This window comes from Phascolarctos cinereus, unplaced genomic scaffold (genome assembly GCF_003287225.1).
Source record: "Phascolarctos cinereus isolate Bilbo 61053 unplaced genomic scaffold, phaCin_HiC Scaffold_726;HRSCAF=1367, whole genome shotgun sequence".
Lineage (NCBI taxonomy): Eukaryota > Metazoa > Chordata > Mammalia > Diprotodontia > Phascolarctidae > Phascolarctos > Phascolarctos cinereus.
Genome location: NW_027556098.1, coordinates 22,177,998 through 22,199,601, shown reverse-complemented (window position 1 = coordinate 22,199,601; position 21,604 = coordinate 22,177,998). Strand labels below are relative to the sequence as shown.

The 21,604-nt window shown below is 34.9% G+C and overlaps 1 protein-coding gene across 6 annotated transcripts in view; it reads right to left on the bottom strand.

Annotated features, from left to right (window-relative positions):
- Window positions 1-9,816: 9,816 nt before the first annotated feature.
- PRKX (protein kinase cAMP-dependent X-linked catalytic subunit) overlaps window positions 9,817-21,604 on the bottom strand; it is a 141,515-nt gene continuing 129,727 nt past the window's right edge. For 2 of the 6 annotated variants that reach the window (XM_078146128.1, XM_020992890.2), the window contains 5 exons: window positions 21,117-21,174; window positions 20,206-20,301; window positions 18,015-18,092; window positions 16,136-16,285; window positions 9,817-14,912 (listed from right to left, as the gene is read on the bottom strand). In XM_078146128.1, coding sequence (XP_078002254.1) covers window positions 16,160-16,285; window positions 18,015-18,092; window positions 20,206-20,301; window positions 21,117-21,174 — 358 coding nt within the window. In that variant the 3' untranslated portion in view covers window positions 9,817-14,912; window positions 16,136-16,159. Of the gene's footprint in view, window positions 15,041-16,135; window positions 16,286-18,014; window positions 18,093-20,205; window positions 20,302-21,116; window positions 21,175-21,604 lie in introns of all 6 variants that reach the window. The other 4 variants (XM_078146129.1, XM_020992893.2, XM_020992891.2 and 1 more) reach the window with 3 other exon arrangements.

Below are 21,604 nucleotides of genomic sequence, written 5' to 3'. Positions count from 1 at the left end.
CATGATGTAAAATTCCGAAGTGCTATCCAACTACTCTTCTAATAGAATCAGAAAGTATAGAGTGAAAAGAATTCATGGGTCATATATACCTCATTTTCACTTAACAGAGAAGGAAATTGAGGCGTAGGCAGAGAGATGGAGTAATTTGCCCCAGGTCATACAGCTAGCATGCAGTAAAGCTATTATTTGAGCCCAGATTCTGACTCCAAATCTAGGGCTCTCTCACCACAAATATTAACTAATTACACAACCCTATTTTCTGGTATTTGGTACCCAAATTGTTTTTCCTCTAGATTCAGAGTAAATATGGAGTCAATTAAAATTTCTGTAAAAATGAATATTGAAACTTGGCTTTTAATTTAAAACTGGTCTGTATTATCAAAATAACATGGCAAATAAAAATTGAATTCTGCAAAGCCTGCTTTTAGATTTGCCATTGGCTTAAATTTTCTTTTAGAAGTAAATGATAGATTCAACTGCCAAGTTTTTTATAAAATAAAGTACTTAAGTATAGCAAGGACAAAATGGGATTGAAATACATTCATACTTTCAGAAATAAAGGTTTTATGTCTGAGTATCAGACATTTATGGAGAGCTGAATGTCAGAAACTCACTTCTGGCAGATTTATTTACATAAAAGACAATATGAAGAAATACAATGAAAATAATAGTACTTTCAATGGGCCAAGAATTCATTAATGATTACCTATAATTACCTGGTTATATAGCAAAATGTTATAGTTTCTATATTATTTCTATGTTTGGAAGGCATTATTATTTGGACTAAGTTCTTTGTATGGTATTTATTTTCCACCATCACTGATTTATGAGACTTTCTGCACTAAATTCTATGAACTTATAAATATTTTTTGTCCTTCAGCTGTTTTTAATCTATACCAAATGAGGTAAATTCTTAATAGATGAATTTACCAAGCAGTTAACACAACTTTACTTTATTCCACCTCTCGCTTCTTTGAAGTTGGCCGCAATGAACTCTGGAAATTTTCTATAATTTCCCCTTGGTGTACTTAACTTTATGGAGAGTAGCTTATCCCATTTAGTTTTCATGTCTTCATGTTTAAAATAAAACCCTGCAGGAGAAATATAATTTCTTATGATAGAATGTAATATAGGACTGACAACTTGAAATGACCCCCTCAGAGAAGTTCCTCTGGCTCATGGGGGAAAATTGACATCTACAAAGTTTGTTTCTCAGCATTGTCTTGTGGTAAAGAGCCACAAATTACATCCTGAAATTTGAGGCGGTTCATTGCTTGGAAGATCACAAATCTAGAGCCATAAGGAACCTAAGAGATCCAGTCCAAAGATTTTAAACGTGTGTGTGCATGTGTGTGTGTGTGAGAGAGAGAGAGAGAGAGAGACTGATATCTATGGCATTCTCATAAAGCCTGTGCACCCTTCCTCAGAATAATGCCTTGAATATAAAAAATATGTGTATAGGATTATAATGAAATGAATTGTTAAAATATAATGATCAAAATATTTTAAAAATATTGTATTTTTCCAATTACATGTAAAAACAATTTTAACATGCATTTGAGTTCCAAATTCTCTTCTTCCTTCCCTCTTCTTCCCCTCCCTGAGTTGGTGAGCAATTTGGTATTGGTTATACATATGCAGTCGTGTAAAACATATTTCCATGTTAGTCATGTTGTGAAAGAAAAAAAAGAAAAATAAAGAAAGTTTTAAAAAGTATGCTCCAATCTTCATTCAGACTCCATCAGTTCTTTCCCTGGAGGTAGATAGCATTTTTCATCAAGAGTTCTTCAGGATTTTCTTAGAATATTGTATTGCTGAGAAACGCTAGTCATTCACAGTTGATTATTGTACAGTACTGCTGTTACTATGTACAATGTTCTCCTGGTTTTGCTCACTTCGCTTTGCATCATTCATGTTAAATCTTTCCAGGTTTTTCTGAAAGCACCCTGCTTGTCATTTCTTGGTATTCAATAGTATTCCATCAAAATCATATGCCACAGCTTTTTATTCCTCAATTGATGACCATTCCTTCAATTCTCAATTCTTTGCCAACACAAAAAGAGCTGCTATAAATATTTTCGTATTTTTTAAAATCTCTTTGGGATATAGACCTAGTAGTGGTATTGCTGGATCTAAATGTATGCACAGTTTGATCACCTTCTGGCATAGTTCCATTTTGCCTCCCAGAATGGTTGGATCAGTTCACAATTCCTACATTAGTGTCCCAATTTTACCACATCCCCACCAATATTTGTCATTTTCTTTTTCTGTCATATTAGCCAATCTGACTGGTGAGAGGTGGGAGGGAGGTAGAGAATCCGGAATTCAACATTTAAAAAAAATGTTAAAAATTGTTTTTACATGTAATTGGAAAAATTTTAAAATAACAAAATCCATTTTACCCTCCAGTTCTGGTATATCAAGGCAGTTTTCCTTGATAATTTCTTGAAATATAATGTGTAGCCTCCTTTTTTTTTTTTTGATCATTGCTTTTAGGAAGTCCAATAATTCTTAAATTATCTCTTCTTGACCTATTTTACAGGTTAGTTGTTTTTTCCAATGAATATTTCACATTTTCTTCTATCTTTTTTCATTTTGACTTTGTTTTATGAAATCATTGGCTTCTACTTATTTACCCAATTCTAATTTTTAAGGAATTATTTCCTTCAGAGAACTTTTGTACCTCCTTTTCCATTTGGCCAATTCTGCTTTTTATTGAGTTCTTCTCTTTAGTGGATTTGTGTACATCTCTTTCCATTTGGCCAATTCTGCTTTTCCAAGGAGTTCTTTTTAGTGGATTTTTGTGCCTCTTTTGCCACTTGACCTATTCTGTTTTTAAGGTGTTTTTTCCTCAGTATTTTTTTTTGGTTCCTCCTTTACCAACCTGACACTTTTCCCATGATTTTCTTGCATCACTCTCATTTTTTCCCTAATTTTTCCTCTACCTCTCATATTTGATTTTAAAAACTTTTTGAGTTCTTCCAAGACCTGAAACCCATTCCCATTTTTCTTTTAGGCTCCACATATAGCTGTTTTAATTTCATTGCCTTCTGAAGTTTGTGTTTTGATCTTCTCTGTCACTATAGTAAACTTCTATGGTCAGGTCATTTTTTGGTTGTTTGCTCATTTTTCCAGCTCATTTCTGGACTTTAATTTTATGTTAAAGTTGGGCTCTGCTCCTAGGAAGGAGAAGGCACTGTCCCAATTTTCAGGAATTTTTTTTTGTGCTGCTGTTTCCAGAGCTAGTTCTGGGGGTCTGAAATTTTCAGTTCTTCCAAGGCAGTACAATCTAAGGAGAGGTATGGTCATTGCTCAGCTGGCCTGTGCTCTGGTCTGTGAAATGACCACAAGCACTCTTTTCTTCCCTGAAACTGTGAACAGGGTCCTCACTCCTGCTAGTACTCTTTGTTGCTCTGGAACTGTGACCTGGCTCTGAGTATGGGGAATGCAGTGCCAGCAAAAGGTCCTCTGTAATCTCTTTCTGACTAACAGTTCAACCCCCTCATTTAGGCTGAGAGCTCCTGTTCCTCACTTGCCTGGTACAGTCTGTGATGGACTGTACCCTACTCTTACCCCAGTGAGACAGACCTTTCCCACCAACCTTCTAAGCTGCCTTGGGCTAGAAAATTGTTTGACCCAATTCATTTGTTGGTTCTGCTACAGAATTCATTTTGAGGTGTTATTTTAACATTATTTGGAGTGGGAATTTGAGACAGCTTAGGCAAGTCCCTGCCTTTACTCTGCCATCTTGCCTCTGCCCCTCCAAAATATTTTTCTAAAGCAAGTTGTTAGATGCTAGAAAAAGAACTCCTGATCTAATCCAACACCCTTCATTTTATAGATAAGGAATTTAGACCCAATGACATTAAATGGGTTGCCCCAAATCACACCACTTGTGAATGATGTAAGAGTTGGTATTTAAATCCAATTCCTCTGGTTTCAAATCCAGAGTTCTTCCCTCTCTATAAGGGTGCCACCTCCAAAGCATAAAGGCCCAAGGAAAAACAACAACTGTTGGCTCTGGAGCACTCTAATGACTATACCACTTCAAAGGAACTCCAGTTTGGATCCCAACTAATCTAACATTCATCTGAGTACTTAGGATGATAGGGACTCAAGCCCTATCATTAGCACTTAAATACATGAGGATCCACTAAAATCCCAAGGGGAACTTCCAGAATGTTCCAAAGGACTTCTTTAGAATCTCACCCAGATCTGACCCAGCTAACCCAGAATCTGAGGGCACAGACAGGAAAATAATTTTAAAATGATTTTTAAATGGGTGACAAAACTTATTAAGTTTGGCCTATTACCATCTGACCACGAAGCTGTCAGAAGCTTTCTGTGGAAACCTAAAAAAAAAAAAAATTGTTTTTCAGCATGTATAAATGAACTACCCATTAAAATCCTCACTATTTAAAAATAACCAAAGTGAATGACATCTTTCTGTTGATTACTCTAAAAGATATGCTGCTGCTATTTTCGAGCACTATGTTACACTTTTCAAATAATGTTCATATATGTTTTCTCATTTAATCCATACAAACAGCCTGTGAAATAAGTAGGGCAGTGATTGTTATCCTCATTTTACAGATGAAGATTTACTGATTTTTCATATGCTTTGAATAATACATGTCTTTTGAATGGAGGAAATTGGTACAGAGAAGCTAAGTGATTTCCCCAAGATCAAATACATAGTCATTGAACTTGGATTAGAATCCAGATATCTAGACTGAAAATACAATGTTCTTTCCATTATATCAGGGTTTCTTCCTTTTATTTATGACCTTCCTTACTTGGCTTTGCAAAACACCAACACCTTACATTGCTGCTAAGTAAAAATCCTTGTTTGTTTGTTTGCTTTAATTTTTAAAGGCAATTTAATTTTAATTTTTTTTAGATTTTTAAATGTCTTAGTATTTTTAAATACTAAGCTAGAGAAAGAAAACGGAATTGGCCAAACTTAAATTTGTACATGATGTGGAAAGAGGAAGTAACTGACATACAAACTATATCTTTTATTTATTTATCTATATCGTGGCTTGGCTAAACATATAGAGACTTAGAGACAATTTTCTTTTAGTTTTGACTCATTTGCTTTGTAAAAGTTTTGTAATTTGTCTACCTTTTCCCTCTAATTCTGCTGTATTGAAAAACTGTTAGAAAAATCCTTACTTTTAGAGACCCATTCCAGGTACTTGGGATTGCAAAATGGTTGAACTATTGTCTTGAGCCCCCAGCTTCTTTTTCCCCCTCTTGGGGACCTCTTATCCAATTCTGACACTGAGTGTTCTCTAACCATCAAAACCTCTGAGGAAGGTATGAAGATATCAGTTATTTATACCTTGGGATGGGTGAATTAATAATATTACCTCTTCTACGGGTGATTCTACTTCAAATATTATTTCTAATTTTTGAATGAAAAGCTTTCCCCTTTTTAAAGGAATGTCAACCATCTGGGAGCAAGTGGAAGAGGTATCTTTTTGGGTCCAGGAACTCTCAGGTTGTGGTTTGTCCTTTGTTCTCAAAGAGGACTGTAGATCAGGGAGATGATGACATGACTTGCAATGACTTTGATTTGATGGAGGGAGGGCTGTGCAAACTCACCAGGCTCACTTTTGCCTCCAGAGCCATCTGGGTCCAGTGGCTAGATATTTATCAGGATGACTAGAGAGGGCCCAGGATGCAATAGGAAACCCTGGCCCTAAAAGCTAAAGTCTTTTCAGGTTCTCACTTTGAATGAGACAATGCCCATTCAGTGAATAGACCTCTTTAAGAAGTGAGTTAAAGGATGGCCCTTTAATAATTAAAAAAAAAATCAAACTGGGAGGGGAAGACCATCAGGGTTGCTGGCCAAAAGAGAAAGAACTATTTGCATTCACTCTGAGCCAAGAGGGCCCAAAAAAATAACCATTAAGTGGTGGTGCTTGGACAGGGACCTATTGTTGTCCAAACCAGGAGATCAAGAGTGAATTGGGTTTAAGGTTTGGTCTTTGAGAGAGAAATATAGCTAGTAAACCCCAAGTTAACTAGGTAGCTTTTGGCCATCAAAATTTACAAAGACACTAAAATATACTTACCCCACCCAGATGAAGCTGCTAAGAGATAAGAATGTCTACATAAGAAGGTGAAAGAAGCTTTAGGGACTTTTAAAGCTGGGAGGGATGTGTGACACACAGGATAATGGAAGCAAGATCTAAGGAGATCTTGTCAGACTCATCGGCCTGAATATAGCAATGTAAAATTTTAATAGGGATAGATAGTGTCTTGATTTGGGGTTAAATAAATCAGCTTATAAAAACAAGCTGAGGGAAGCACGATTAACTGGAAACTTCAGGCTGGTGAAGTTCCTACAGTTCAGAGGAGGGCAACCACATAGTGAGGATGAGTTCAAGAAACTAAGTCTGGAGAAGAGGATTGTGGAGGTGGGGTGGGGAGCACATAACTGTCTTCCAAGGATTTAAAGAAGCATTATACTTCTCAGTTTGACCCCAGAGGGCAGGAACAGGGACTGAAGTTGCTAAGAAACAAATTTCAGCTTGATTTCAAGAAAACTTTCAGATTATTATAACTATCCAAAAGTGAAATAGGGGTCTTCCAGCACAGGCTGGAAGTTACTACTTAATGAGTAATTGTGGTGTGCATTTTTTTTTAAGCTACTAATTGTAGGTTAGGGCCCTTTTTGTTTTGGCTAGAAACCCTGAGGATTCCCCCCAACTCACATCAATTTTTTTTTAACTAGGCCATTTTTTGGAGGCCATTCTCTGCTTCATATCTTTCATATTATTAAGTCTTAATCACTGAATGGGCTTTGCTTGAGTTAAACTGAGACCTTAGCTTAACTGAGACGTAGTTTAAAAAGGGCCAAGGTCCCCCACTGCATCCTGGGCCGTGTCTGGTTGTCCTGATTTCTGTCTGGTCATTGGACCCAGATGGTTCCAGGGGAGAAAGAGGGGAGCTGGTGACCTTGTACAGGCTTCCCTCAGTTAAATCCAATTCACTTATATGTCATGATATCACCTCCTGATGTCGCAGTCATTTTCATGTGAAAGATAAACAACAACAAACAATATGACCCTTCCAACTCTGAAATCCCATGATTCTTCTCTAGGCCATCCTTCCCCTTCCTTATTGCCTATCCTACAGTTGGCAATTGATAAATATTTGTTGACTGAATAAATGAGGTATGGGTAGATGCAGCACGCAGCATGGCATAAATGAAAGAGTGGCTTCCTACAACTGGATTAAGGAAATCTTATTTGAATGTCCAATGCTGATACTTACGGGGGAGATAGTACGCATGGTGGACAAGCACTGGCTTTGTAATCAGAAAGCCTGCACTTGATATTTTCTAGCTGAGTGACCTTGAGCAAATGATGCAATCTCACTTAGCTTCAGTTTCCTCATTTGTAAAACGTGTATGATATACTACTTGTATTGTGTTTAAGAGGAAAGTATTTTAAAATCATTCTGCATAACTATTAGAGTTCTTAATTATGAATGAATAAAAATATTTCACTGGGAAATTATGAATACATAAAAAAGGGCAAGGAATGATCAAAGGTTACAGAAGGAGTTAGATTAAGGTAAGGGAGTGACAAATGAGAAAAGTGAAAGATAAGCAAACTGGAAATTCAGGTTCTTCCAACTTTCCCTGCACTAGACCCAAATTCCATTCTACATCAACTCATAGCTAAAAAATATCCTTTTCCCCTTCCATCACCCACCTTCTCACACTGTGAATGGTACAGTGGAAAGAGCATTGACTCTAGTATCATGATAGGTTTAATCCTGTCTGCACCACTTACTACCTGTGTGACCCCATCCTTGGGCCTCAGTTTCCCTATCTATAAAATAAGGGAAGTTGGACTAAATAGGCTCTGAGGTGTCCATCTATCTCCAAATCAATGATCTTATAAAATAGGGTATACCACTATCACTTCCATTCCTTCTGAAAACAACAACGATAACACAAGACTCTTTACTATTAAAAATTCTACTCAATGCTCCTGTTTACTGGAAGACCAGAAAGTTTTAAATCCAACTAGAACCAGAAAAAAGTTTATATAAAACCTGTGGATTCATTTACATGAGGCTGACATAGATATTCCATGACTGATAGAAAGGAAAAATCTGTTCAACTGGCATCACAAGGTGGATCATAAAAAAATAATGGTAAGAAGCTGGCAATGATTACCCAACAGTTGTAAAAAGAAGTCACTGGCACTACCTTTCTGTTAATGTGCAGTTCTGTGGCACTGGGGTTCAGGCATGGTAGGAAAGAAAACACAACTACTTTAATCACACTACATTAATAACCTTGAAAGCCCACATATACTAACCAGAATTGTTAGTTATATATCTAACAGTATGAAACAAGCAATTAAATAACTTTCACTTGAAGTTTTAGACTCAAGTGGACCAGACAGGAGAGGAAGATAAAATAAGAAAGCTGACAAATTTCAGCCAGCTTAAGATATAGAATAACTCAAGCAGCCTCCAGCACCTATTACAGGACATACTATGGTCATCTCTCTGATCCCAAGCTTGGGGTCATCAAGTTAGCAGACACCCCTTTTTTTAAGGAGTAAAGCCTGCTTAAGATCACATTATTTTTCAGTTTTCTTTAGTAACATATAAAATCTCAGTTTTTGTATTTAGATGCTCCAAGTTCACTAAATAAACAAACAATAAGCAAAGTCAAAATGAGTGTAGACCTGGGTCTTATAATACATTCTACAGTAGGTTACATCTGGAGAAAGACTTAAGCCTTCACTTATTTCTTCATTGTATTTGGATGACAAGTTTGTGAGTTTTGCCATTAACTCAAAATTTTTTGTTTTTGCTGAAGTTCTCTTCTGAAAAGCCTCTGAGAATAATAATTATTAAATAACAAATTATTGGGGAGATCCCTGACTTTTCCCAAAAATTTACTCCACCTAGACTATCTTATCTAAGATGGAATTATTGCCCCACCCAACAAGAAAACCTTACAAAGAACTTAGTCTCAATGTTTTCACTCCAACAGATTTGGGCAGGGGGGTAGATCCTTTGTCTAGATTGCCCAAGGCTGGGGGTAATTTGGAAGTAAATGACATCATCAAAATCAAGTCCCTAGCCCCTCATTAGAATAGGTCCATCTCTCATTATAATATTTATTCTCTCTCATTACTTGCCAGCCTATCAGAATTGAGTGCCGTCCCCAGGAAAGCCCACTCTTCCAAGGGCATATAAGCATTGAGTGGGTTCCATGAGGGCTCTTTGGCATTATCACTGCTAGAATGATTAATAACATAATATGACCCAGAAACTGTCTTTCAAACTTTTTATATGTCACACCTTTCAAACATATTAGCATTATTATTTTAAAAAAAAGGTTTCTGACCACTAGGTTACTATGATATTGTTTCTTGGGGCACAGAAAAAGTTGAATTGCCACAGGGTACAAAGCAAGGCCTTCATTACTTGAAACAATTTTTTTTACCCTTCAAGAGAGAAGATAATACACTCATCTGTCACCCCCATCAGCATATGAACACCTTCCCAATAGGAATTTTATTTTTTGTGTTTGTAGCGTCAGTACCTTAGCACTGTGCCTGATAAAGTCGGCACTTAATAAGTGCTTCGTGATTGATTGATCCTTACAAACTGAAGATATCTGTGGTGAACTTCCAAGGATCTGGGGATGTAAGTGTGTGGCTGCCAAAAAGGTTTACCTATTTTAAGTAAATCACTTTTTTTCCACCTGAGCCTAATTAATCTTACTTCCCTGTATACATTAGGGGGTCTTTCCAATATAAACAGAAGCAAACAAGATTTAGGCATTTTAAAAGATACAAAGGTTTATTAAACAAATCCAGAAATCAACAGGCATTATATAAATTAAACAGCAGTAACATTTCACTAGGGTTTATATACAAATCACAGTGATTTTATTGTGCAATGAATTGACATGACTTTGGACAGTACTTTTACACATGATTGAGGACTACCAACCAACAATATTAATGAGTCTAAAATAACTCTGCCTATTTCTCATTTCAAACTAGTTATGAAGTATGCAAACCAGTGGCAAGTTATTATTTCCTACTATTTATAAAGTAGTCAGGTTTGCCATAGAAAAGTGCAGAATATGGCAAGTCTGTATTCAAAATAGGAAAAAGAAGAATCATGCTACAGTTTTTGTTGTTGTTGTTAAAGATGAAAAGTTATCCTCTAGCATAAGGAAGCACTGCATTTCAGTTCTTCAGGACTGCAAGGCAATGGAATGAACAGTGGTCATATCTTTCACTGTACTGAAGCCTTCAAATCCTGGTTAACCATGAGTTTAGTACCTAACTGAGTTTTCACTCATGTTTTGACAGCAGAAGATCAAGTCAGTTAATGTTAGTTAAAAAGTCACTTGCTAAGGTCGTGTGAGTTACGGAAATCTGTTCACCATCAAGCAATTTTCCATTGGTTTCCATTGCATTCATGATGCAAGTTTTATTCTAGAACCTTATGCTGGGTTAAAAATAAACAGAAATGACCAATCCCCGATAATACGCATGCTCCTTAAGGGCAAGGTCTGTTTTGGTTTTGCCCTTTGTATCCTTGGTGCCTAGCAAAGAACCCTGGCACACAAGACCCATCAAGTCCTGGTGCTTAATAAATTCTTGAACAAATGAATACTCTAAAAAATAAAGACATTTTGAACCTGCCTTAAAAATTCTTTTTATAATAGGTCCATTTTGTTCACTTAGGATGAAGTAATAGTAAGACCCTTCACACTGTTGTGGGGGAAGAAGGTAATACATAGAAACTGTTCAATATGTATAAAATGCATGATAGAGAAGTGAACCAAATATAAATAATGAGACTATACGTTTCAAACCAAAAGAAAGAATAAAAGGCATGGAAGCTGTGTCTTGTGACTCCAAAATAAATTGTGGAAAATATAAAATTCTTAATCAGCCGGTCAGTCTGCAGTACAGTAAATCACTAAAATCCACTGACTTTTTTTTTTTCACTTCACTGTTTAGACACATTATGTTTCTTGGTACCTTGGTCAGTCCTTGGTACCAGGGGAGTCTGTGCCCCTTTCTCTTCAGTTAACACCATGAGAAAAGGTATACAACCTTAAGACCCACCACCTAGGCCATATACTTAAATGACAACTCACCCTCTCACATCTCTCACCTGGTTAGGGCTTCATTTTTCAGTAGGATTTAAAAACAATATATCAAAAATATGTACAATTTCAAGGAAAGAAATACAAAGAATTGTACTGGAAATCATATAAAAACAAACCAATTATTCTTGGTTCCATATACATAGATCTAGAGTAGATGAATGTGTGTGTGTGTGTGTGTGTGTATACACGAGTGTGTATACACTCGTATGTATGGTTGCAAATATCCCATTACTTCTATTCTTTCTGTTGACTCTGTGAGTTTGGTACCAGAATTCAGAGTGCATCCATTGCCAGCAACGGATATACTCATGTCTAAAACAAATCCAGTTTCTGATGGGAAAGGATGGAAAATCTATCACTGAATATATATATAATATAAAGTTAATGTTAGTGTTATTTTTTCCTTGGCTTAATTCAAGACAGAAATGACAATTTTACCACTTGAAAATGAAATCCTCAATACACTCAATGTAGCAATTTCTGCATTTTATAAATAAAAAATTTTGTAGTACTCAGATTCCAGAAAATACTGCAAAATCATGAATATCAGCAAGTCAAAAATCAAAATGGTACTTTCAGTGGTGTACAAACTCTGTGATATGTACCCCACAATTTTTAAAATTTTGCAATTATAACTGACCATATAAATACAAATGTCTATACACACATATCCAACTATTTCCCTAGCTACTTTTAATGATTGTTCCAGGTTTATTATTTAAATTACAACCAACCTTTATGTAATATCACACTATTTGAAATGATAATTTATGGCCTATTAATGAACAGCTAACATGTGGCACTTAAAATATTGAAATGTGCTCAACTGTTTACTCTGTACTTATTAACACCATCAAATGTCTTTGAATTTTCTTTTTAATGTCTCACTTTTTTTTTCTACCAAAGGCTGATTACAGTTCTGCAAAAGAACAATGTAACCAATGTTAACACGTCTGTATTTCTTGCATATTTATTCAGAAATAAGGCAAATATATTTCATGCTTCCTATACTATTTCAATTTAATATCAACATTAAATTTTGAAAGGTAACAAGTAGCAAACCAAAGAAGTACACACACTAGCACACTGAACTTATGTACAGTTTAAAGTTGTACTAAAAACAAGTTGTTCTGTATATGGTTTTTCAAAGGAAAAAGTTCCTTAAGAATAAATGTGATAAAAAAGTCAAGTGGCACTAGACTTGGGTTATCACTTCTGGTAGCTATAAGTTTTTATCTCAGTAAACTATGGAAGTCATTTTACTGATTTTGTTTCTTAACATTAGATCACACTTTACCTCAGAAATTGATGTTGACTAGCCTTGATCTTAATACCTAACATTAGGGTAGGTAAAGACTAAGTTCTACACAGTTCTGTGAATGAAATTTATATACTCTTTTAAAAGGTATTCAAGAATTTTTCTCATTGGGCTATTTGTTCTAAATAGAATTTTGCTGAGCATAGATCCCAGATTTTTGGAAACGCTTATATGGAATCTATGAGTTTGATATGCCCAAGGATGGGACAATGACTTGTTTTCTCGTGGCATGTCAGGTTTCTCTGAAGGCATTTAGGAAACTGTCTCTGAAGTTAGTTCTTTTCTAAGTACACTAAAAAAAACCTATCTCAACCACTATGCTGAAACATGATAGGAAGTGTTTTTGTTTTTGTTTTTCTGAAATCTTGCTACTCAGAAACCAATCTCTGTGTCAAATGAGTATCACAATAAGAAACCATCAAAATTATTGGACCAGAATATATCTGAGGCCACTAGGAAGACCCACAAAAAGTACATCTCTTCCAGTGTACTCTCTTATAAAATGGTGCCTGTGGATTAAAAAAAAAATTTTTTAGCATAACATACAAATCCAACAGGTTTACTAAATAATGTCTTAAACGCACAGTGAGTTAGGCACTTTAGGGGATAGCAAACTGAGAGGCACACTCTCATTTTTCACTTACATGAGTATTATTTGCTAAATTTCTTCAGTTTGTGGAAACTAAACATTTGTTGACTTATAGGGAGGGGGGAGAAAAACAATACAATACTCCAAGAATAATCTGCTCACTTCCTGGATCTAGTTCATTATATAGAACTTATTCACAAGAGTAATTGCTCTGTTTTTGCTACTGGAACCCAATTAATACATGCTCTTATCTTATTTAAATATTGTATGTATTTGTGTGTATGTACACACACATATACACATACTGCATATTGATATATAGTATGTATATGTGTGTTTATGTATATATGTATGTATACATTATACAGCTATGGGTATGAAACACCCTTAGCACTGACAGATTCTTCATAGGAAGTCTTGTTGGGTTTACTTCTTAGACACAGGACATAATTAGAATACACAACTGTTGACAGATTATGAGAGGATTTTGCAAACTAGATTTATTATTTTTTGCTGGGGAAAAAAGTCTTTGGAGATTTCCAGGGAATTTTAGAACAGTAAGAGATGGAAGAAGAGTATAGAAGGAAATAGGAATGCTTTAAAATGAAATGAACCATTATGAGCAGAGGTCCACATGCTACTTTCTAGAAATTCTGCAAGCTCGTTGTTTCTGGGATGGACACCTGTTTCGGTCCCTAATTTGCAGTTCAGCCCTAAGTATCACCTCAACATCTGGCTACTATAAAATACACATTCAAAAAACTTTTTATTTATGTACATCATTGTGATGCTTAGGAACTCATTTTCACCCCCCTAACAATACCATAAAACCCTAGGTGATCTTTGAGAGGGAGACAGGCTGCATCTGCAGAACTGAATAGAAGCTGGGTAATTTACATGGTACACTGGATGTTTACATCCTGTCACTTGTGTAGTTCTTCTTTCCCTAAATCAAAGGGGAAAAAAAAAATCTACACGAGGCCAAAAACAGCAGAGGCCAAGGCCTTGGGTATTATGTGTCAGATTTATACTTCAACTTAAATAAGGAGAAGTCCCAGTACACAACAGGACACCATAGAGCATAATAACATGTGAAATATTTCCAGGACATTTTGTTTTCTGAACACTCATGAATCAATAGGGCTTTCATGAACTAAAGAAGAAACTTGTACCTCCTCTTCTTTACTCAGGCTTTCAAGTACTATAGTTACAGACAATGAAGCATTGGACATTTTAATTCCAAATCTTAACATAATTCCTTTTTGTTTTATACAAAGAACTATAAAATGTTTAAGATGATGAAAAACTTATTTATCCTTTAAGAGTTTTATCTCCCCAAAGAAGAAACTCTTGAAAAAAAATCTGAAAAATAAAAATCATAGACTCTGCAAAGTACAAACATTTACATCTTTGCACAATCCCTGTGCTTAGGTGATTTTGTTTTCTTTATATACATATATACTAATCTGTGCTTACAATGTCACAAGTTTAGTATAAACTTATAAAGTTAAGTCTATGAGATAAAGCAAAAGGAAAAAAAAAGGTCTGGCATAACAGAAAGGTAACAATAAGATTAAAGGATCTAAAAAAATCAATTTAATCAAATAATCTACTACTGAGTAGACTTTCTGTAGCAACAGTTTTTTGAGCTGATGCCAGATCTATACAGTTAAAATTAAACTTAACCAGTCTTCCAATTTCATTTTATATAAATATGTGCATATATAAGCGTGGAAACTTTCTCATCCATGTGAAGGAATTTCTTCATGTTGGCAGATGCCCAGTTCTTTTTCTCAAATGTGCTCAGCCCATTCCAAATCTTCTTCCAGTTTCTGACATTCAATGGCACAAATACAAAGAATTTTTGTTAGTTTTCCAATTATCAGCCAGTCTTTGAGCTCCTTTTTTTCAAAGCAGTAACATGGAAAGTCAAAAGGTTTCAGAATTATTTTCACAATTCCTATTAATATGAGAAAAAAAACTTCTAAAACCACTGGTTAAGTGAACTAACAACCAACAAGGCAAAATTAAGAATCTGAAAAAGGCTAAGTCTTAAAATTTGATATAACATGATTTTACCCATATAACTCAACAGTCTAATATTAATGAGGGAAGTTGTACAAATAAATAAGAACCTAGAAATTAATGTCAATTACAGTTTTCAAGGCATAGTTGCTAAGTGTTTGAATTGACTGTTCCCCTTGCTTTGCTAAAACGTTTCTCATTATCTTTACTGCGTGTCTGTGGAGGTGGGGTAGAGAGTACCAGGATAGGGAAGAAGAAAAAAAAAGCTCAAATCACTCTATTTTGTACTTGAGTTTAAAAATTGCTTGCAGTTCTGTTGAATTGTTAGAAAGGACAAGACACTGAAACATCTAAAGCAAAGAGATGAATCTCACACTGATAAGATACAGATATATAGGTACAGATATATAGGGGCAAGTGTCAGGGATTTATTAAATATGCATTATTCAAAAGATATTTCTATATACATACATGTATTAAAAAAAAGGACTTCAATCTTTCTAGATTTTTCCTGGCTTAAAATACACGAATAAAGTTTAATGGATGTCAAAAGAATAAGCTATTGAAGCAAGCAGAGAAAATGAAACAGCTACAAAGTAAACAGATTTTGTTGTTGTTGTTGTTGTTGTTATTTTAGGCAATGGGGTTAAGTGACTTGCTCAGGGTCACACGGCTAGTAAGTGCTATGTGTCTGAGGCCGGATTTGAACTCAGGTCCTCCGGAATCCAGGGCCGATGCTCTACCCACTGCGCCAGCTAGCTGCCCCCAAAGTAAACAGATTGTAAGACTATTTTGTGATTTCAGTACTAACCAGTAGTAAAGTGAAAAAAGCCTTGATATCTTTAAAATGAATCAGCAGCATGCTGGAGGGTTTGCACATCAAAATATTTAATTACATATATACTTCTTATCGTCTTATTCAACAGCTGCTTAGTTAAACAATTTAACAGGTAGGAAAAAAAATTTTATCCCGTAAATTTATGTTTTAAAATGTAAAGTATTTTTTAAAGTATGGCAAATAAAGGTATACCTTTCCATATGCGGTTCCCTGTACTCAGAAATTCTTAAAGATTTCTAAGTCTTTAGGAGGCACAGGTGGTGTCTTGTTCCAGTCATCTTCAGGATAAGCTTCAAAATTAGATGTATCACCATCATTGGATACTTTGGGCACTATAGGAGGCTAAGGAAGCATGTCAAACAAAGAGTATTAGAAGAAAAACAAACTTTGTAATTTATGAACAGGTATTATGTTAACTGGCATATCGATGATGTTTTAGAAAAACATGGAGTATTCTCCAACGCTTTGAGGACCTATCCATATGATTTCTCTTCCCATCAGAGCAGATTTAGTAAATAGTCTTCAAGATCTGTTGTGTCTCAAAAATACATCATATAATGGCTAGCTTAGTCACGAAGTTTGTTCAGGTATTCAAATGACAGACATAAAGGCTTGGCCTATACTCCAGCACAATGTATCACAGCACAAAGCAAGAACTATTTATTTTCTATTTTTGTATGCCTAGCACCTAGCACACTGTCCTGCATATAGTAGGCACTCAATAAATGTTTCATTAACCTTTTTTAAGTTGAAGGTAACATTATAAACAAAAAGTAGGTCATTTTTTTAAAAATGAAAATGATAGTTTTACATTTAATGGGAAAACACCACTGATACCATTAAATAGCTGTTAGGAACAATGTTTACTCAGGCATAAAGAACTAAGGGACATGAGGTTACGGTAGAAAGAACCCAAAACGTGGGGAGGGGAGTTTTGAAGCATACTTGTAATAATTTGCCTTGAGCAGCTCTCAGGAATTCTGCCTCTGGCTGGGAAACCTTGAACAAGTCATTTAAAACTTGTTGGGTTTTAGCTTTCATTTTTATTACAGTCTATAAAGGACTTAGATTAGATCATTAAGACTGATCACCTTTAACACTCTATGATTTCAATTAAACATTCTACACATTTTCTACATTTCTGTAAACCTAAGCTTATAAATGTACTGGCAGAAAACATGGCAATAGAGGGTTTTAAAAGAGGATTCTTTGTTACTTTGTTCATGGTTAACAATGGAATTCTTTAAAGTCAGAAAAACATCTTCTGTAATGTGTGTGTATACATATACATATATATACCTATACATGTATACATATATATATATATACCTATACATGTATACATATACACACACACACACACACACACTGTTTTTCAAATATCTGTTATCTATTACAGTGGCATATTTAATTAATATTAATACTTATCTAGGCATGTACTATAAACAGAACTTGGTAACAGAGTTTCACACAACTGAGGAAGTATGAACTCTGGATACTCCAGGTATAGTAAGGAAGTCTAAGACACAGATGTCCCTTAAAAGTAAATTAAGTGGCCCATTTGAAGATTTGGGTATTCACCCCTAGCAAGCCCATATAATAAGATTTACATTGTCTGTTGGGTCTAACACCCTCTACCCTAAAATGATTCCTATTCAGACATGAAGATATATTTTGATTAAGGTAAATTGAGATAGCTCTTTAGTAGTATGAGACATTTAAAATGAAGTAATTTGCATGGTTGCCCTAGAGATACTATCAACTGCATTCATTAGTAATTTCCCCTGATTTGTGTAACCTTTAGGAGGTCCCCCACTAAATGCTTTTCTATAAATGTTGTCCTTTACTTCACATCAGGTCTTTTTTTTGTATTATCTAAAGAATAAAACACTTTGTATGAAAATGAACAAGTTTGAGAATTTCTCAGTTTTTTCCAGCATCAGTTTTGCTTATTCAGTTCAACCATGTAACACTAAAATCAGTCATAACAACATTCATTATTGGTCTATCTTGGTAACCCAAACTGGCTGACTAAAAATGAAGACTGTGTCACGTAAGCCTGATTTTTTACCTTCAGTTTTCTCTGGGGTACAGCATCCCAGTCCACAGACCTGAACCACCGGTGCCTTTTCACATCATCTGCTCCATTCTTCAAAAGAAGTAGAGAAGGCATAAATGCAAAGCAAAATAATATGCCATCACTAAGTTTAAGTAACCAGTTATGTGGGACATGTCAACATTAATTTAAGAATAGAATAATTGGAAAACTTTTGAAAAACTGAAAACCAAAGTCTATATACTTTGCAAACTGTATTAGTTTCTCCTATAACTTCTGGTGGCAATGTGGAAAAGTCAGCATTTGGTGTAAATATGAATGAGCCTATACTTCCTCCAATTCATACTGTTAGCCTCTTACTGCTTCAATCCCCATGACTTAATTCACCAATCCATAACACAAAGGCCACAGAAGCAAATAGGGAGTGAGTGCGTTGGGTAGGACAGATGAAACTATTTTCTTAAAATAATATGTTCACTAATGGAACATATATCATGGCCTCTTCCAATACAACAAACCTAGAGTGGATATTTATCTCAAAGTAAGAGAATTATTTCAGAACAAAAAAGATTTTAAAAATCCAACAAAGAATAATATAGTGTTATGTCTCTCACAGTGCAGAGATTTAAATATTCCCCTCTACTTTATAAATCAATTGTAGGATTGTGGCACAGTCACTTTATGCTTGCCTTAACAAAAGAGTTTTGTGCCTTAATCTTGCCTGTTGCTGCACAAACAGAATATTGGTTTACAAAGGGGAGAAAATTAAGAAGGACACTTGAACCTATAGGCAAATGGGATGTTAGAAAGGCCCAAAGTCAGAAATTTTCATAACTTTGGAGTTATTATAGACCTGAAAAGGTCATGGTCTAATACCTTCATGAAGCATGAAATCCCTTTATTATCTTAATATTAAAATATTTGTATTAAAAAGGCAGATGTATTTCCTTTCTTTCTCTAAAAAACCTCTCCCATGGCCATATCACTAACATTAACAATAGTAGGTAGTACCAAAAAAAAAAATAGGAAATGTAGGTAGAAAATACTGAGTAGCATAGTAACCTAAGTTCAATCCTTTTCTTCAAAAATTTTATGATATTTTATTCTCCAAGATATACATAAATCCAGCCCTCTAACCCATGATGTGGAAGAACAATTAGCAAATTTATGCATTGTCCTCTATTCACACTAAAATTAGATTCTTACTGTAATGGTGAATACTCTTAACACATAATTACTATACCCAGGCCAGCCACCACTTTCATTACAGAACCTTACTAATTAGGGTATAAGATACAGCTAACTTTAAGCCTTGGAAATGAAACATAAAGGGAAGTGTGACCCCTGAATTAGTAATACAGTTTTTCTTTCAGCTTTTAACATAAACTATAAGAGATATTTGGCCTTTCTCAGGAGAAACTAGATCAATCAATGAATCAAGAACTTATTAATACCTACTATGTACTAAGTGCTATTACAAAATAGTCCTTGTCCTCAAGAAACTTAAATTCAATTAAGAGAAAACATCCAATGTCAATAAAAGATAACTGGAGTGCCTTGCACAGGGTAAGTGGTAAACAGATGCATAGTGAACTAAATTTGCAACAAGCCAATCAAATGTGATAAGTATTTATGAAGACCGTATTTCAAAGAGCCAAGATATATTTTTACAATTAAACAGATCAAACACATAGACAAAATATGCTACAATACGGGGGGAGGGGTTATCCTTAAAAGCATCGAGTGCTATTGACAGATTTTTATCAAAGTGTGAATGTTTCATAAATGATTTCTGTTTTCAAAGATTAAAAGTGTCTAAATAATGTTATGTAGAATTTTTCTGAAAATTTTATAAAAGTCTCTTTGAATGGTATATATTCTATACTTATATTGCCTGGATTTGTCAATAAAAATCTTAGAGCTTTAAGGGCACCTAAGAATGTCCTCTACAAAATCCCCAAGTGGTAATCTATGAGATAGGACACAATCTTTTCCAGAGTTTTAAGTGTTGGGAAGTTTTTTGTTTTTTTTTCCGACACTGAACCAAAACCTGCCTCTGTGTTATTTCACCATCCATTGGTACTTGTTTTGCCCCTGGAGCCAAGCATAACAAGTCTAATTATTCTTCCACATAATAATGCTTCACATATTTAGAGACAACTATTGTTCTGCCCCTTACCCCCACATCTTTTCCAGGCTAACCAACCTTTCTTTCAACTGATGCTTGTATAGCATGGTTTCCAGTCCCCTTCACCATTCTGGTCATCTTCTTCTGTACACATTCTAGCTTGTCAATGTCCTCCTTAAAATGTGAAACCCAGAACTGAACACAACAACTCAAGACATGGCCTGACCATGGCAGAGTACACTGAGACCACCCCTTTTGGATGATATACTTCTATTAAGGTAGTCTATGAACTCATTAGCTACCACTTCATCATATGGAGTTTGTTTACCCAAAAGCCTTTGTACATAAGCTGTGGTTTACTTTACCCTATCCTATACTGATACAGCTGCTTTTTTAAGCTGAAAGACTAGACTTCATGCTTATCCCTTTTAATTCCATTTGGACAACATTCAGTTCATCTCAAGCTTGCCCAAATATTTTTCTATGTGTGCCACAAAATAATGTAAAATTAATGATAATGAATGATAATATTCTATGTAAACATATACATACATATATACATATGTATGTATTTTATATATATATACACACACATATATCTATATGTATTTATATGTGTGTGTGTGTGTATATATATATGTACTTCATTTAGAACTTCAGTTTTGAATACATAACAGAAATTCATGCATTTCTCTCCCAATTTAAAAATGGCATGCATAAGAAATTTAAAATAATGATGAAAAAGTGACTTAAATCAATATTTCTCTGGACCATTCTGTATCATTTTTTCATGACCTTCACTTCCAAAAGCTTTGTAATGATGCCAGGAAGTGATAGAAATGACTAAAAATAAAACACATCAAGTTTGAGCCCTCCAAATGTATGGACCTCTTCATTTAGTTGACATTCATAGGTGTAAATAGTAGGATATTCAATTAAGTTACTCTCATGCAGAATATTATTTCATACACGACAAACGCAATACTGACCTTCATGTTTCCTAGTCGTCTTGTCCTGTCTACAACAAGAAGTTTCTTAATAAGGTCTCTGTTATCACAAGAAGAAAAAAAAGTAGCAGAATTGGTACTTTTATCTCCCAAAACAAACACAACACACTGTAAACATACAGATGTAGTATAAAAATTGGCACATAACAGCAGAGGACGGATTTGTTACTTTTCGTGTTTTCTTTCAGTATAAAATTTTCTATTATTAGGAAGTCCTTCTACAGGATATAAATAATTTATTTACTGCTGCACTGACAGTACTTGGCCTCGCTGAATGAACAGAAGTGATTTTTCACTTTGCAAAACTGAAAATTAGGACTATAACTACGCCCTTCAGATAACACAGTGAAAGGCCTCTTTTAGAGTAAACATACCTGTCAAACTATCTTTGTAAAATAGAAGACATCGGTTTTAAACAAGTCTTTTTACCCACAGATCTACTTATTTATTTATTTATAGGATTATCATTC